The following is a 16,372-nucleotide window of genomic DNA, read 5'->3' on the forward strand; positions in this document are numbered from 1 at the left end:
GTGTTTCCGGGCCCTTCGTCCACGGGAGGGCGGGCAAGCCTTTGCCCGGGTCCGGCCCGCGGGATCACGCGTGGGCGCTGCGCGGTTACCGAGCGGCTGTTTGTTTTTTAAGGGAAGGGATGCTTTCATAACACGGCAGTTACACGCCAAGGTTGAAAAGCATTTCGCTTCCGTACATGAAAAGCCTCCTGCTACCCGGGCCAGCAGGCAGTTAAGTATTTCATATGCAAAAGAGGGGTTTTTTTGGTTTTAGCTTTTATAGTCATTCAGCCAGCCAGCTGGGACTAGGGAAGGAGGCTCCTGTCTGTCAGCATAACAAAACACAGGTAGGATTAGGGAAAATCCTTTCGGAGGGAAGCAGCCTGTTTCCCCCCCAGCCCCCTCCTGGCGGTAGCCTTGAGCTAAGGACGCGGTTCTGCCTGGATGTGGTACAGCGCTCCTTGTCCATAAGTGCTTTATTGCAGCAGGAACAGCGTTAAAAATCTACCAGCATGTTATGGCAACATGGAACACGTCTTTCAACAGGCACTTCAAACCACTCTGGAGTAACTCAGTTTTAGTTGTAAACAAGTACAAAGCTATGAAGCGATGGGCTTAATCCAGCTTTGTGAGGGACTGAACAAATCCCACACTACTCCCACAGCCCCCCCGGGAGCAGGGATGCACAGCCAGGGCAGGTATCGCCACCAGTAACACAGTCAGAAACTGCAAACAAAGGCCTGTAGCCCACAACTGCTCACGAGGGTGGTAAGCAGAACATTCCAAGACCTTGGCCCAAGGAAGGTAAAGTTTTAAATAACCAACACACATAAAGCACAGAACATAACAGTTTATTGGGTAAAAAGGAAAGCAACTTCAGTTGTATACTTCAGTGAAATTAAAAATAAATAACTGATTTTTAGAGCCAAATATTTGAATAGTTGCTAACATTTTTGAGTGGCCGTGTTTACAAAGAGGGGCTGCTTGTTACAGCAGAGTAATCTCCATTGCTGAGAAAATCCACTACAGCTAAGAAAAGAGCGCCTTCGGGTGGATTTCTTAAAGACATTCCATGGGGCATGACGGGAGCTGACCACCATCGACAAGAGCAGATCCAACTCAGCCTTTAAGAGAGGACATTCCAGCTCGCATAATTTCATCCACCAAGAGAATGTTGCTAGCGATGACCGTGCTAGAAAGATTAAAGAAATATTGTTAGACTAGCCATTCTGACATAGGTCAAAGAAGACTCGGCTTCATTTCTGCCTTTCAAGACAGCTTCTTCTATGTGGGAACCCTCGATTCCACATTACCCTAGCAATTTCAATGACCAAACACCCATTGCTACTGAAAGTGAAAATACTGTAACATTTACCATGAATGAAGCAGTTGCTTTTTGACATTATAATTATCCCAGATTCCCACTGCTGCAGCTACCATTGGCTCACCTACAAAAGAAGTGTAACAGTCTTTAAATAACCAGCTCACATAATTCCAAGTAAGACTTTTCGCTAACATCTGATACTACTTGCTACATCCAACACAGCGTTACCGTGTGCTTTATCTTCACAAAAAACTTAAACAGAATGTATTTAAGTACTACAGCGCGCCAAGACTGACTGCAGCATCAGGACACTCGCCAAGGCATTCGGCATAGCTTTTTATGAAAAACGGTACAGCTTTCTGCATTCAGAGCAACTTTATTATTCGTGGAGCTGAGTCACGACAGTTTCTCTCTAGAGCTATGTTACAAACTATGTTGTAAAGTTCTCACCAGTGTTCAGATCAACTCCAGTGAGTTGCCCCGATTCTGCATGCTCTGTCTGAACCTTCACTAGTGTTTCCTGGGGATCGTAACCAGAGTTCTGAGCGAGAACCTTTGAGAGAACAGAGATATTATTTCGTGTTGTTAATTAAAAGAGACCTCCAGGAGAAAAAGCGATGGGTCTCAGGGTGCTTTAAGGCCACTTTATTCAGGAGTTCCCGATACCTTAGGAATGATGAGCAGGGCATCAGCAAAAGCTTGAACTCCAAGCTGGGCTCTTCCTTTTACATTAGGTTTATGCTTCACAAGAGCATTAGCTACTGCCACTTCTAGTGCACCTGCTCCTGGAACCACACATCCTGCAAGGGAAAACTTGATACTGAGACTTCACAGTAAGCACCTATTCCAATTTAAACAGTTAATTTTTAGTGTCGTTTGATCTCTTCCCTCATCCTTAAAAAGACAGCTTGCATCTGATCAGGTAAGTACTTACACAGTTATCAACTACTTATAAAATACGAGGTGTAAGAACAGTAACTAAAAGCACCGAAATACACTCAGCTTGGTGTCCGACTGCATCGAATACCAAGGAAGCCGATGCAAAATTCACTAATTTTGAAGTGAATTTCAACAGAAGATCCTTAACATCACTAAACAGAGTGCAGACTTACCATCCTCAATAGCGTTTTTAACGGCACGCAGACCATCTCTTACTGCATCCTTGATTTGTGTTAGCGTATGCTTATTTGGTCCCCTGATCAACAGGGTAACAGAGCGGGGGTTGTCACATTTCTCAATAAAGGTGTATTTCTCTTCACCCTGTAAAAAACAGGGTTATGTATTTGTGTCATACATTTGCTTAATCAATGTATACACATAAAAAAATGGAACGGACACTTCTGGATTCAGTTTTGGACTAACAGCATTTCAAGAAGCTATGAGAAGCAGCAGAACCTTATTTCCGTTTTCTCAATTTCCAGTACAGCTCTTAAAACACTTAAGAAAAATCCATGCACAGACAGCAAGACAAAAGAAAAGCTGGCATCAAGTGAGGCGTATTTAACCTGCCTTCAGCTGAAAGCTGAGTCGTACTTACCAGTGTATACTCGTAGACAAGCCCTGCATGTCCCAGACAGTCAGGAGTGAGATCCTCCACAGAGTTCATGGCAGTACCGCCACATGCAAGGGTCAGTCTGAGAGAGAACATGTACAGTTTAGCACTTGCTTTATATTAAGTAAAATCTGAAGTCACTGACGTAACAGTAGTATTTCAGCATGCAGAACACCCCAGTTCCTAGGCCTGGAACAGTTTGCTTCTGTTCACAATAATAAGCTTGTAGAATTAAGTCTCCTCTACAGGTGCCTACATTTGAAGCATATTGATAGCTCGAATTCCTACACCACCCAGTGTGCTGAACTGATGCTTCCATGGTTTGTACAAACTACCGTAAGTTACACCAGGAAGAGCTGGATAGATTGAAGTGGACTTTCTAGAGCAAGTCCTTACAGGTGGATTCAAGCCAGACTCAACTCACTGTTTCAGTTTGGAAGAGCAAGTTATTTTACCCCCTTCTCTCCCCAGGAACTGACCTTTCCATGTTCCTCCTTTTAGCTCTCCGCAAAGCAACTATTCCTTCTTTTGCAAGTGCATCCAAGGAAAATGGGTCAATTCCCTAGAAACAAAGAAAGTGACCATCGGGATAAAGAAAAAGCTAAAAATACCCTCTCTCTGTCTGACACTAATGAGTAACTTCTTCCTCTGGGCTCAAAAAAGATCTCAAGAAGGAACTCTGTGCATATATTTGAAAGCACATCAGCCTAAATTTAGCTATTTCTGTCTGAAGAACTGTACAAAGCGAGTCAAACGGCACACGGCTTGCCGAGAAAGCCAACATTTCAAATTAATTTTTCTAGTTAGTTACACCCTTCATCTCACCTTCTGGTTGATCACAACAAATCCTTTATCTGAATCGCCACAGACTCTTCTTTTCAAATCTATGATTTTGTTCACTCTGTCTTCAATGAACTTTCTTTCTGCTTTCACTAGCTTCTCTCTCTCTTCAGCGCTTTTATAGAAGAATCCAGAGCTCACCTCTCTGAAGGAGACAAAAAAACCCCAAAAAAGCAGTAAGCAAACTATCCTCTCTGCTGTAGAAATAAACTTAAGCATAAGGAATCAATCTTCTCAGCAACATTGTAAAGAAATCAAAACAAACCAAGATACCACCCCCCAAACCAGCATGCAACATACACCTGTTCCTGCCTTCCAGTTCAGACCTCTTCCATTGCAAGAAATAAGGCACACATTTGAAACTGATCAAACCCTGAAGTATACTTAGATGTTCACTCTACAATATAAAATTATGCCCAAGAAAGGAAGGGCTTCCAGCCTTTCTTCAATGAAACAACAAAGTAAAAACCACTACGAAGCTCTGCCTCAGACATTTTTGCAGCCACCAGTTTCCCTTTCCCAAAAAAGAGCTGCAGAAGGAGCATCGCCTCTTCCACTCCATCTTCTACACTACCTGCCTCGCTCTACAAAAGTCTATGTGGTCCTTTCAGTTCTTATTTAAGCACACCTTCATTAAAAGTTTAAGACAGGAGCATTTTCTGCTCCTCACCTTGTACTGTGTACTTACGTTTTCTCATATTCTAGAGATACATTACAAGTAAGAACATAAGCATCTTCCACTCTTTTCTTCATATCAGGATGACGAGCACCATGATCCAAAACAAGCCCCCTGATCAGCCTGAAAGATTAAAAACCATTTTGTGTGTCAACATACATATACAGAAGATATGCATTTCATTGAAGTGCAAACTAGTCAAGAGAATTCACAGCGCAACTGGTCCAACACAAACTGCCTGTGCACTTCTGTTGGGAGTAAACAATGATTATGTATCCCACTTCAAAAGGCATGCCCATTCTCATAAAAAAAGCATACCAATCAGTGTGAAAAAGGAATTTATTCTGGCATAGTGTCTGACTGCATTAGCTACTGAGGGAAGCTAGTGCAGAATTCGTCCATGCCACCAAGGTAAATATAAAGCCTATGGAATATCCAACTAGATGACTACAATCCAGTTTCCATTAATCAAATGCTATTTTGTACTTGTAATGAACAGATACGAGCCTAAACCATAAATGAGCCACAGACACTATAACTAAGGGAAAAAAGAGTAAGTACTTGACATTGTTATGTAAAAGCCTAAGCCAGTGTTACTCTATACTATTCAAAAATCTCTTGTCAGGGAATCAAGTTCAGTGACTGGACAGCTTCTGCTGTCTAAATAATTTATGGCTGAAATCTGTATTTCTGCCTTTCTTTCACCCCTTCCCTAATGACTTTTCTGGTGGTAGCTTTAGGACACCCAAGTTCTTCTAAAAAGAAAACAAAACCCCACAGACTACTCAAATATCAGGGCACCATTAAACTGAAGCTCAAGGATACTCATTACTTACGTTGTGTCAGTTTCTGATTTGTGCTTCATCTCCATAATCTCTACCATGTGGAGGTCAATAGGCTCATCTGGTTTTCTGACTGTCAAAACAGAATCAACTACAGCCTGGAATAGAGGGGAGAGAAAAAAAGCCCCCAAACGACCATTAGGCTTCCAAAGTGCAAGCTCACATCTTTCCATCCACCCTTCACATAAGTAATAATCACAGCACTTTGAACCTGGATGTCTCCACACAAAAAGAGGCAGAAGAGAGATGTACACTTACCTCTGTTAGGATGTCAGCAAGCTCGGTATGAACTTTAGTACGGAGGGATGTTCTGGCAACATCTATAAGGGTCTCCCTGTCCATTTCCTTGGTTACCTTGACCTGCTCCAAAACTTCAAGTGCTTTTTCCTTTGCAATCTCAAATCCTTCTGCTACTATTCTAGGGTGCAAACCCTAATGCAAGGAAAGAAGGGAAATCATTAGACAATAGAAGACAAGACAGTGCTTTTTCACAAACAGAACCTGTTGTTTCAACATTCCATGTAATGTCAAAACATAGGGAATATGCACCCTACAAAGACAAGAAAATGTACTGTCCTTCTGAATACATATAAAAGGAATGCAAATCCCTTCAATGCAGAGGAAAAGTACAGATTATTCTAGCACAGAATTGAAACCAAGGGAACTACAAAGCACACTTGGGTGTTCACTGTGCAGTATGAACGCCTATTCTGTAACTTGCAATATCCAAAATACCTACCATCAGGGAGGATCTCCTTGTTAACATACAAGTAAAAAGCGTTTTAACTCACACAAAGCAAACAGAAGTAACAGCAGGTATCAGACAAAACCTTATTAAAAGCTACAGTATCCACAATAAGTGGTTTTGATTTTGAACAAGTCTTAAGTTCTACTCTCCAGCTTTTCCCCATTTCACAAGTTCTGTGATGCACTCATTTTAAGCAGAAATATATTCATTTTCGTGTTTGACTTATGAGTATTAAGCATTAAACAAAACAAGCTGAATGGTCTCAGATGAAGCTTTTGACTTGTCCACCTATAAAAGAAATACTGCATACATACCTCAGAAATATAGAGATCTGCCTGCTTTAGGAGTTCTCCAATGATCAAGACATTTGAAGTGGTACCATCTCCAGTGATGTCATCTTGCGCTGTTGCTACTTTTGCTATCAAGGAGGCTGTGGGGTGTTGTATTTGCTAAACAAAAATAAGAAGCTGAGCTGTAAGTCTTTCTGCACTGGTACAGGAAGCAAGCAATCTGAAATCAGCTAACCGAAATATTGATGTTTTCGTGATTCACATCAATTCAGCAGGTTTCAACAAGTAACACCAATTAACAACAACAGTCACTTTGACAATAAGTTGATTGAATCAATCCACGTAACACTATTTCCCCCCTCAGATTATGCATCCATACACAAAAAGTGTTGAGCGCCAAGAGCCAAACTAGTCCTCAACTCATTATGAGCTTGACAGAGCCTTTTTCTCCTTTAGGCAAAGGATGCACCATCACAACTAGACTGTTACTGGCACTAAAACCAGCAGGTTTAGAGCTAATTTACGAATCTCTGCACGATCAGTGCTCTACATATGCTAACCGGTCTGCTATTCCTTTGGCAGTTTATTTTACTCATTCTTATGAAACTAAAGAACATTCAATTAGTTAGTTTCTTGCCAGTTCCTCTGCTAAGTAGTATATTCGGTTTTCCAGCTAGGAGCACCATGTCTGCCTGGCCAAACTTCACAACCACCACACGTGGCCTTAGGTTCCTTACAGAAGTCAACCTTTTAATATAAGGAACACATGCATCACTTAGCATCTCCAATGGCTGACCGAAAAGTATTTTAACATAGGTTGAAGCCTATGAACCTACAGAATAAGGTCCACATCCGAAAAGGTTGTGCTTAGTAACTGTACTAGAGAGAGATAAAATCCAACGGGACCGTTTATACTGTTGTTCAGCTTTTTATCATTATTTCCTTTAAAGTACTACCTCTAGCGTGTAAGAACTGATTTAATGATTTTTCCCGTCTGCCAGATCCCTGTGTACATCAACTTCAGTACTTTATGCTGCATTACAACAGACAGCTAATAGTGTAATACTCCATATGCACTAACAGGCCGTGTTCAGCCAGGGGATAGGGGCACATTGCAACCCGCCAGCCCCGCGACCCAGGGCCTACGGTGGCCCCGGCCTCACTGTCGGCCCCCAGCACGGGAGACGCCGTGGGGCCAGCGGCAGGATGGCACCACACCTCGTGTAATCTTCACCCCCACGGTGGGGAAACTGTGATACAACTCCAGATGCGATGGAAAAGCAGTATGAGCTGCATCCATCACCCACATTTAAACACTTCCCAGGCCACACACCCATGGTGAACTCTGCTGTCTTAGGCCTGCTCCAAGTACAACAGAAGTATGCTTTCCGTAAGCAAAACCGAAAGGGACAAAAGTGCCGATACCATTATTTCAACAGTTCGCGTTTCCTTTTAAATTGCCAAATTAGCACACAAAATTCATTCAACGTCCACCAAGCTGCACTTACTTCTTTACCTTCCTCCCAACGGACATTTTGCCCTCAACGCACAGGGGTAAATACCACAGAAATGCAGGCCGAGGGCACTAGCGGACGCGGTCCCCCCTCCGCCACAGGCACTCAAGGCCAATACCAGCAGGCTCCTGCCTAAGCCCCCCCGCCCCCGGCTCCCCAAGATGCCCACCCCCGCGAAGGCAAGAACCAGCTCACCATTTCCTGCAGCAGCACGTTGCCATCTTTGGTCAGCTTGATGTCTCCAGCCCCCGACACCAGCCTGCGGGCGACATGAGGCGGGTCATCAGCACACACACCCCGCTCCCCGACCCCGCCACACGTGTCCGGCCGTACGCCCGCACCGATTCCTTCTCTATTCATTCAGCCCCACCTGGCCGGGCGGCCTCCGCCTTTGTTTCCCCCCCCCCCCGCCGTATGCCGGCGGTAGGAACGGCGTCCCGGCCTCACAGGAGCCTCCTCCGCCTCTCTCCTCACGCTTCCCCTCAGGCCGTAACGGCCGCCCGCGCGCTGAGGCGCCTGCCTCCCCCCCCCCCCCCCCCCCGCCAAACCGCGCCGGGAGGTTCCCTTACATCTTCATGGTGCCCTTAGGGCCCAGGTTGGTCCTCAGCACGTCCTGGAGCCCGCGGGCCGCGCTGATGTTCACCGCCAGCGCGGCCTGAGCACGGGCTACCTCCGCCTTGGGGTTGAGGGCCTTCACCGCCATGGCCGCCGCTCTGCTCTGCTCCGCTCCGCGCTGGGCCTAGGCCGGGCCGGGCGGGGCGAGGCGAGCGCCGCGACGAGGGGCGGGGACGGGGCAGGCCGCGCCTCCCCGCCCGCCCCTTCTAGAACACTCCGGGGCGCGGGCGCGCCCATTGGCCCGCCGGCGAGCCGGCCGCATTCCCATTGGTCGCGGTGCCTGTCGCTCCGCCGGCCCGCTCCCGCCCCGCCGCTGAGGCGCCGTTGGGTGGCGCCGGCGCGCTGGTTACCGCGGAGCGCGGGCCGCTGAGGGGGAGAGGGCGGCGGGGGCCGGCGGGTCTGTGAACGAGGCCTTTGAACGGGCGGGGTCGCTCGGTCGTTAATCCCATCCGCTCCCGTGACAGACGCCCCCCCGGCAGGTTCGTAGAACTGTGAGAATAAATAATTAAACCCGGCGATTTAACATTAGATCGATAGAATTAATAGTTAAGCGGACGGGATTAATAATCAGAATGCTTCTTGGTAAAAATTCGGAGTTGAGGTTAATCAAAACTCATCTTCTCTTAATCCCGAGGCTGCTGTGTGGGCTGCCAGGGCCTGCATGCCCAGGCTGTTCTGGGCCTGAACCCTTCGCAAGGCTTTCTAGGCACGGGGAACGATCTCTCCCAAGGACACACAGAGGATTCCCGTGAGGCCTGTGGAAGAAAAACAGAAATATTATTGAATTCAAGGCGACCTTGATGGGTGCTGGAAGTGTTTGGCCTACGTGGCCCGTCAGGGCCCAGGCCTTGGGGCTGTGAAACATTTGCGTCTTACCGGCCTTGGGCTCCGAAATGGAGGACAATTGACAGTTTCCTTTGAGAGGAGCGGGCACAGATTGCACCAAGTTTGGCTCCCGCGTTGCCCCATCTGGGCTTGTACCCCCAAACACCCATCTGCTAAGTCTGAGCAACTGGCAATACCAGGTGTGACACAACCCTCTTGTTGTTTCAAGTATTTTGTAAGGACCATCCCCAGAATAATCACGGCCCATAGCTGCAGAAGTGTGCCAGGGAGATCCAGGCCAAGCGGTTTTGGTGTTCCTGCAGCCCATCTGCTCCAGAGGGTGCTAACCGCCAGCAAACAGGGACAGCTGGCCCTGAGACCAGGATTCCTCAGTATTTGGTACAGAGAAGAAAGACAGCCTCCCCCAACGCTCATCCACCAGGCATGAGGATGGCGCAGGGTAAATCTCCCCCACCCCATCCCACTCTTTGCAGCCAGCAGCCCTGGATGTGGCCCTGGATGCCCGGCTTCAGCAACCCACTGTAGTGGCGCTGAGCAGCAATGCAATGGGCTGTTCATGTTATCGTGCCACTTCCAGTAGTAAAGTCTAAGCCTGCTGTTGTGTACAGTTTTGTTGCGTTTTGGGGGAGCTTGACTGAAACAGTCAGTGAGTGTCAAGTGTCAGGGCAGACTCAGCAGCCTCGCTGGTTTTGGCAGTAGGCTGTGGCACCTGCTGTGACTCCGCTGCTTTGGGTGAGGATCTCAGGTTTCTGGGCAAAACGCCATGTTGTGCAGGAGGACTCCCATGCATGGTCTGTCAGTCTGACTTGGCAGGTCTGGAGGGGACAGCTGCTAATGCTTGGGTTTCTGTTTTTTAAACATTTTAGATGGAGTTGGTGTTTGAACATAATACAAGTTTGGAGCCCTTTTGTTTAGCTGAGCAGTGCATATGTCTTGTGAAATATTTTAATGCTGACTCTTTAGTATAGTGGCTGGGCTTTCTGTTCTGTTACTGTAATTATTAGAAATAAACATTAAACATTGCAAAATGCAGGAAATTACACTTGGCATTTCATAATTGGCTCTGGAACTCTGTTAATGTTTAGTCTTCACTTCTGTTGGGATGCTAACGGCCTGCTGAAACCACAACAAAACAAAACACGCCAACCCAGCCCTGAGAGGCTGCAGTGCTAATATCTGAGGTGCCTAGATGCAATGCCCGGTTAAAACACCTGAATCCCCAGCTCTGCCCTGGATTCTGTAGCCAACAGGTCACACACAAATATTTTGCTATTCTTGCTTCTCTGGTTTGTAATTTTTTTGCCTTGATCCTCTCTCTCAGGGCTGTTCTCAGTAGAGGGCAGCCTTGTCAAACCCATACTCGTACCAGTGAGCACATTGTATTTTAGGTTTTCCTTGCTGCTGTTCTGTGACCCGAGTGGGTGATGTCCCGTGGAAAGGCAGGAATCATCCATCCTAAACACCTGCAACCTGTGGGGCTGGGTGCTGACAGTGATATGGCCATTCCCCAAGCAGGTTCAGGTTTGTGAGGGGAATTATTACTGTAGGAAAATAAAACAGTTATTCTGGGAAAATTTAGTTTGAATTTTAGATGGGGTTTTTTTGGTGGAAAAAGAAAAAAAGGAAAGCCATTTTCAGAGGTGGTCTCTGCTTTTTGTACAAATGGAGAGGTTTCGTAGTCACATACAAAAGTTACGTGCTGTGCTTATATCGATAGTCACACATCCATGAGCTGTGCTTTTCACTCCTGAACATCCTCTCAAAGCTTCCAGGCAGACCTCTCTGTGTTTCTTTGCTGGATCACGTGTCTGAGGATAGTTATTTTATGGTATAGTAACATTTCTCATTACCATTTTCATATTAAATCCCCATTTTGCAGCATTTTTCAGACATCAGGACAAGCTTTTCTTCATTTTTCAGTCTTGGCTGTGGCTGTTGAACTGTTCTGCATATTTGTTTTTAATGCATAGTAAAAATACAGGGCAGATGCTTACTAGGCCTAAATTGTCCTTTAAAATCAACGGATTTACAACGAATTACACCAGATTAGAATCTAAATATTTAACTGAATTAAAACCAATATGTCTGTTAAACTAAGCCAAATAAAGGGAATATCCTTCATGAAATATTCAGCAGCAATTCTCTTAGTCAAATCACGCACTGCTTATCTTGGCAAAAAAACCTCTGAGATTCTCAGTAAAAGCACTTTTCTTTCATCTTTATCAAGATCTGTTTTCATTTAACCTTATTCACAGAAATGATTTCTAAATCTGTTTTAAAAACATATTGTCCTGCCACAATAAAACCAACAAACAGGACCAGACTGAACAGTGAACCATGTCACCAGTTTTGGAGCAAAGGGGCTTGCTACCAGCTTTTCCTGACACAAAAAGTTACTAATAGATGCTCATGTTGACAAATGATCATGTACTGAGAACTTCTGAAAAAACATAAAGAAAGACATGGGAGGAGAGGCACAGAAGGCTATTGATTTTAATTAATGCATGTAATTTTGAGGGGTAATACGCAAAAGACATCATGCATAGAATGTGACTGGTGGATCCAGTGGTGCAGAATAGTCTTTCAAGACAGGCAGCAGTCATAAGACTCCTATCACAAGTGAATGAAAGGAGCTAAATCAGCTAAATCAGGCTTTCCTGACCTTGAACCAAACCACCAACTTCATAGTTCTGGGTTGGCAATATCCTGTTTCCTAACTGACATCCACAGTGATGTCTGAGGGAAGCTCTTCTGTGGGACGCCAAAACACGAGCACAGACAGGTTTTGCAATATTTCCGTTGCTTTTGACAACATTGCATTTGAGGAAACAAAACAGAGCCTTCTCATAAGCAGAAGTTTTAATTTCGCTTCAAAGTTTTTGATGAATTTTGATCTGATTTTTGTGTGTGTGTAACATTGCACACCCCGATGCACCAAGTAACAGCTTAAGCCAAAATGTGATATTGCAATCTTAACCCACAAAACCTTCCATCTCATCCACAGCAAAAGAAAACCGTGTCCCTGCCTCGCCTCTGACTTCACGCCAAGAGAAACTCCTGACTGCTGCTTGTCCAAGCCCCTCCTCGGCTCTCGTCCCTCGCTCTCCCGCGCTGGTGCTCTGCGTGGACCGAGGCGAGTTTGCCAAGACCCGTCTTGTTCTCCATGCCTGTGGCACAGGCTGGCTGAGGGGCGAGCGAGGTCCCCATCATCTTGTGCAGGGTCTGCTCCCTGCCAAGCCATGCCTACCCAAGCTGGGAGCTCCCCAAACTGGGCCCGAGCGGCTCCTCCCCCGACGTAGGCAAGGTTACACCTCTCTTCCCTACGCCTGTCAGCGAACAGCTGGACTTCTCTGGTTACATGTGTGCAACCATTTAAAAAAAACATCCAGGCTGGCTTACTCAGCAGATTATAAAAGAGTGATTTACAAAATGCAGCTTTCTTCCAGATCAGCCCGTGCCGTTGTACTTATGTGACCGAAGGTCTCAGCTGATCCCTTCTTTTCTTGTGCAGCCAAGAGGTTTGCAGCAGCAGCAACAGCCACGGCCAGTACAATACTGTAAGTCACTGGGAACGTTTTTTTCTCTCAGTTTGGAAGGGGTTGGCGTTTGGCGTATCAGATCCGTAACACTTAGCATATTTTTCTAGCATAGAAAAGGAAGAGTGTCTTCTGCTGGGGCTGCGACTGTACTGCCCTGCAAGAGGCAGGAACAGTGTGGTGCCTGTTTTATAACAGCAGCATGAATGAATGATGCAATCATGCAGGGGGGAAGCATCAGCATTTTGTCAGGTCAGGCAGGAGGGGATTGGAGAGTTGGGAGGTGTATGTCAACATCCACTGGGTTCCTTCTACCCCTTTTCAACTACTTTTTAAAAGGTGCTTAAATAAATACACTGTTAGGCACTGCTGTTCAGATATTAGTGTATAGCTGCAAACAATTCATCTCTTGACTTGCGTACAGGTTTGTATTACTACCTTTAAAAACTGAACAGAAAACCAGGAAGTGTGAAGCAAGCTTAGTGAGGTTAAGGACTGAATCTTTCTGTTCTCACACTGAACACCACAGAAACTCACAATTATGGATGGATGGGTTGAACTTTTAAAGAGTAGTACTTGCAGGGATATAAACAGTCACAATTTGCTTAACTATAACTAATCTGCTTAACTGTATCCCCTTTCCTCTAAAGCTTTCAAAACATATTGCTAATACTGAGAATTAAATGTCAGCACAGAAAAGCTGTATCACTATATTATTCCCATTTTGCAGACATAGGACTAGAAGCAATGAGGATTAAGTGGTTTGTTTGAACTCATACCATGGAAACACTCCTGTGAACATTCTTACAAGCAGGACCGCTCCTGTAGCGTGAATAGGTCCTGAGAAAAGTTTCAAGAACTATTTTCTCCAAATCCCTTACTCTAAGCAGCAGTTGCCCTTCAATGCAACAGAAACAGTTTAATGCGGTTACATTTCTGTTAATCTCACTGCACGTTCAATGCAATCTTATTCTGCTGCGGGAATGTATCTCGGAGTGTCTCTCAGTCATCACTCTCACCTTGTTAAATGGAAAAGTGAATCAGAAACACTGGAAACTGTTTGCAAACTAGGATATTCCCAAGTGATCTGTTTAAAAAGATATTTTAGGTAATATTTCATTGAGATTCACTTAATCTTCATTTTTTCACAGCAGTAAATGTGAACATAATGCAAAGTGGCAGCGTGGCAGCCCTTCTGAAAGCTGAAATATGATAACAAGTGAAGTCTAGTCACAATGAGGATTTTGAGATCTCATCAAGATCTTGTCAAAGTATAGCAGCCCCAGAACACCCAGAGTTCTGAGTACCGTTTACTTGTTCCTTTTGCATTTTATGTAGCAGATACTGCAGATGTTTCAGTTTTTCACAGTGCAGCAAGTGCCTTTCTTTGAAGGGTCAGCAAACAGAAAAGATTTCAGGTGTTTTCCTTTGACATGTGGTCTTACATAATTCCTGTGCTTGCTTCTGTGACTCCACCCTCTCTGTTATGAAACAGAACTATTTCTTCTGGAAATGCCAGGTTTTTTTCTCAAATGGCCTAATAAAGTACTTCATATTCTGGAGGCAAGGAGATCTCATGGGAATTCCACTTTACCCTTGTGATTTCCTTTCTCTCCATCTTTATCTCAGATTTCACCCTCTCTCTCCCCCTGTCTCTCTTACGTCTTTTCTAGTCACTTTGCCCATTGCTTCTTCTCTTCCCCATTTTCTTCTTTTCAGCTTTTTCCCCCAATATTTTATTACTAGACCTGTTGAAATGTTTGCTGCTTGGATGCTTTTCCAGCATGCAAATAATAGGATAGGAATAGATTACCTATCTGAAATTCAATGGCAGAAAGACCAGAGATTTTCTACCCATGTTTTTCATATGGGGACAGAACTCATTATTTGTGGGAATTTCTTTTTTCTTACCATCTCATTAAAACATTTACACATTTAAGCAATCAGATGCCCTGTATTTCAGAGTAATTAATCTCTGCCAACTGTAGAGGCCTATACCACTCTGGAATAAAAAACTGCTGTTCCCTTACTACAGCTGTTAGATTTGTCCATAGAAAGGTTTTACACATCTTCAATTCTTTTTGCTCCTGTTTCCAACTGGCATCTACTTGTGGACAAGCTATTGTGTCTGTCCTTATTTCTTATGCACGCTTACCCAGAGGCGGATTCTAGGCGGCTTCTTGGTGGACAACATGCCAGGATGGCCCAGTGAAAATTTTGAAAATAAGGGAAGTAGCAGAACCTCTCCTGCTTGTACTTTCCCCCACCCCTGTTGCCCCTTACTCTATCACTAATAGCCTTGCCTTATGCTCTCATCTACGTTTAGGGCTAGGGAAGAAATTTCACAAGTTACTGAAATTGGCACATTACCATTTGGAATGGCATTTGTCAGCCTCTGGAGCTGATGGTGACCCCTGGAGCTCTGCCAACAAGGGCAGAAGAACCTTATTTCACCCAGGTGAACCACCTTTAACTCCTAAAATTTGCTTTTCCCACCATCAAGACTCCCTGCAATAGCTGAAGCTTCCTTCACAGGTTCTCCTCTTTGCTCCTGTATGAGCTTCCCTACTTTACAGTTCATCACAAGTTCACCAACATGTGTGATGATACATCAGCCAAAACCAGGTCTGTGTTTTCCAGGACTCAGTGCCCAGCTATAGCAGGAAGTGGAAAGATTTTAGCAGGTTACAGGCCAAGGGAGATGAGGAACTACTGAAGATTTCTGCATTTCAAAACACAGTTCTTCCCTTCCAATTTGTCATTTTTAGGCACTATAAGCCACAGCTTGAAACTCTTTTGAAAAAGAGTTACTGCATGGAACAAAGAGAGGACAGGGTTAATTCCAACCATGGCTTCACAACTGGTATCTGTAATTCTTCTTCTAACTTGTCTATTTGTCCATCAAAGTGCAAAGTCCACCACAACGGTGGTCTTGTAATTGTAAGGAGCATCCAGAAGGGAAAGGAGTATGGGAAATGTGGATACCAGGGAGAAGGAAAAGTTAAATGTCTCTTCCTTCCTGCTCCCAATGTGTGTTTCTAGCAAGAACATTTTTCTCAGAGAGATTAAAATTTTGAAGACCTGTATCCAGAAATATATTTCAGGTTCTCACCAAGAAATCACATCACAGTGCGGTGTTCCCACACAGTGACATTGCATCATAATGAGGTAATGTTGCAGTGCAGCCTCAGGTTAGCGTGAGGCAATGGGATGGCTTTGCATAATAAGGAATCAGTGTTGGAACACTGTGACGCAAATGTCATGCCACAGTGATGCAACAAGTTTGTTCAGTAGAGCAAATCTTTGAAATTGGCACCAAACCCATGGCGGAATTTTTGGCGGACTCTATAATTACTAGTAGGCTGGAAAAAATTAATGCCCTAACATTTAAAAAATTTTAGTGGATTTTTTTTTTTTAATTCCACTGCACAAATATATCTAGCTGTCAAGGCCCGCCCTAAAGATAAAGCCCTCCTGCTCAGAAAATCAAAATCTTCCACTGAAAATACAAACACAGTGCTGTGGAGCCAATGTCAAGTCAAGGCTAACACAAAGTAAACGTGGAATTCACGTGTCACCCGTCCACCCACTGCCAAGTCTTAGCTCAGAA

At 44.8% G+C, this 16,372-nt stretch overlaps 1 protein-coding gene and 2 non-coding genes across 3 annotated transcripts; all 3 read right to left on the reverse strand.

The window, feature by feature from the left end:
• Window positions 1-814: 814 nt before the first annotated feature.
• Window positions 815-8,518, reverse strand: CCT6A (chaperonin containing TCP1 subunit 6A). Its single transcript, XM_052804343.1, has 14 exons — window positions 8,335-8,518; window positions 7,961-8,024; window positions 6,276-6,410; window positions 5,472-5,645; window positions 5,208-5,311; window positions 4,384-4,494; window positions 3,681-3,840; window positions 3,335-3,417; window positions 2,841-2,937; window positions 2,416-2,563; window positions 1,970-2,103; window positions 1,754-1,856; window positions 1,355-1,427; window positions 815-1,171 (listed from the first exon to the last, which is right to left on the reverse strand). Exons 1-14 carry the CDS (start codon window positions 8,466-8,468, stop codon window positions 1,099-1,101), a joined length of 1,593 nt encoding a protein of 530 aa, XP_052660303.1. The 5' UTR covers window positions 8,469-8,518; the 3' UTR covers window positions 815-1,098.
• Window positions 4,642-4,775, reverse strand: LOC128149738 (small nucleolar RNA SNORA15). Its single transcript, XR_008237803.1, has one exon. It is a non-coding gene; the product is annotated as a small nucleolar RNA SNORA15 (small nucleolar RNA).
• LOC128149739 (small nucleolar RNA SNORA22) lies at window positions 5,778-5,909 on the reverse strand. The gene has a single exon (XR_008237804.1). It is a non-coding gene; the product is annotated as a small nucleolar RNA SNORA22 (small nucleolar RNA).
• Window positions 8,519-16,372: the final 7,854 nt, after the last annotated feature.

This window comes from Harpia harpyja, chromosome 12 (assembly GCF_026419915.1).
Source record: "Harpia harpyja isolate bHarHar1 chromosome 12, bHarHar1 primary haplotype, whole genome shotgun sequence".
Lineage (NCBI taxonomy): Eukaryota > Metazoa > Chordata > Aves > Accipitriformes > Accipitridae > Harpia > Harpia harpyja.

Coding starts and splice junctions, on each gene's coding strand:
- CCT6A (XM_052804343.1), bottom strand. CDS start 8,468: ATGGCGGTGAAGGCCCTCAACCCCAAGGCGGAGGTAGCCCGTGCTCAG. Junction 8,025..8,334: donor CCTAAGGGCACCATGAAGAT/GTAAGGGAACCT, acceptor TGTCGCCCGCAG/GCTGGTGTCGGGGGCTGGAG. Junction 1,428..1,753: donor TGGAGTTGATCTGAACACTG/GTGAGAACTTTA, acceptor CTTCTTTTGTAG/GTGAGCCAATGGTAGCTGCA.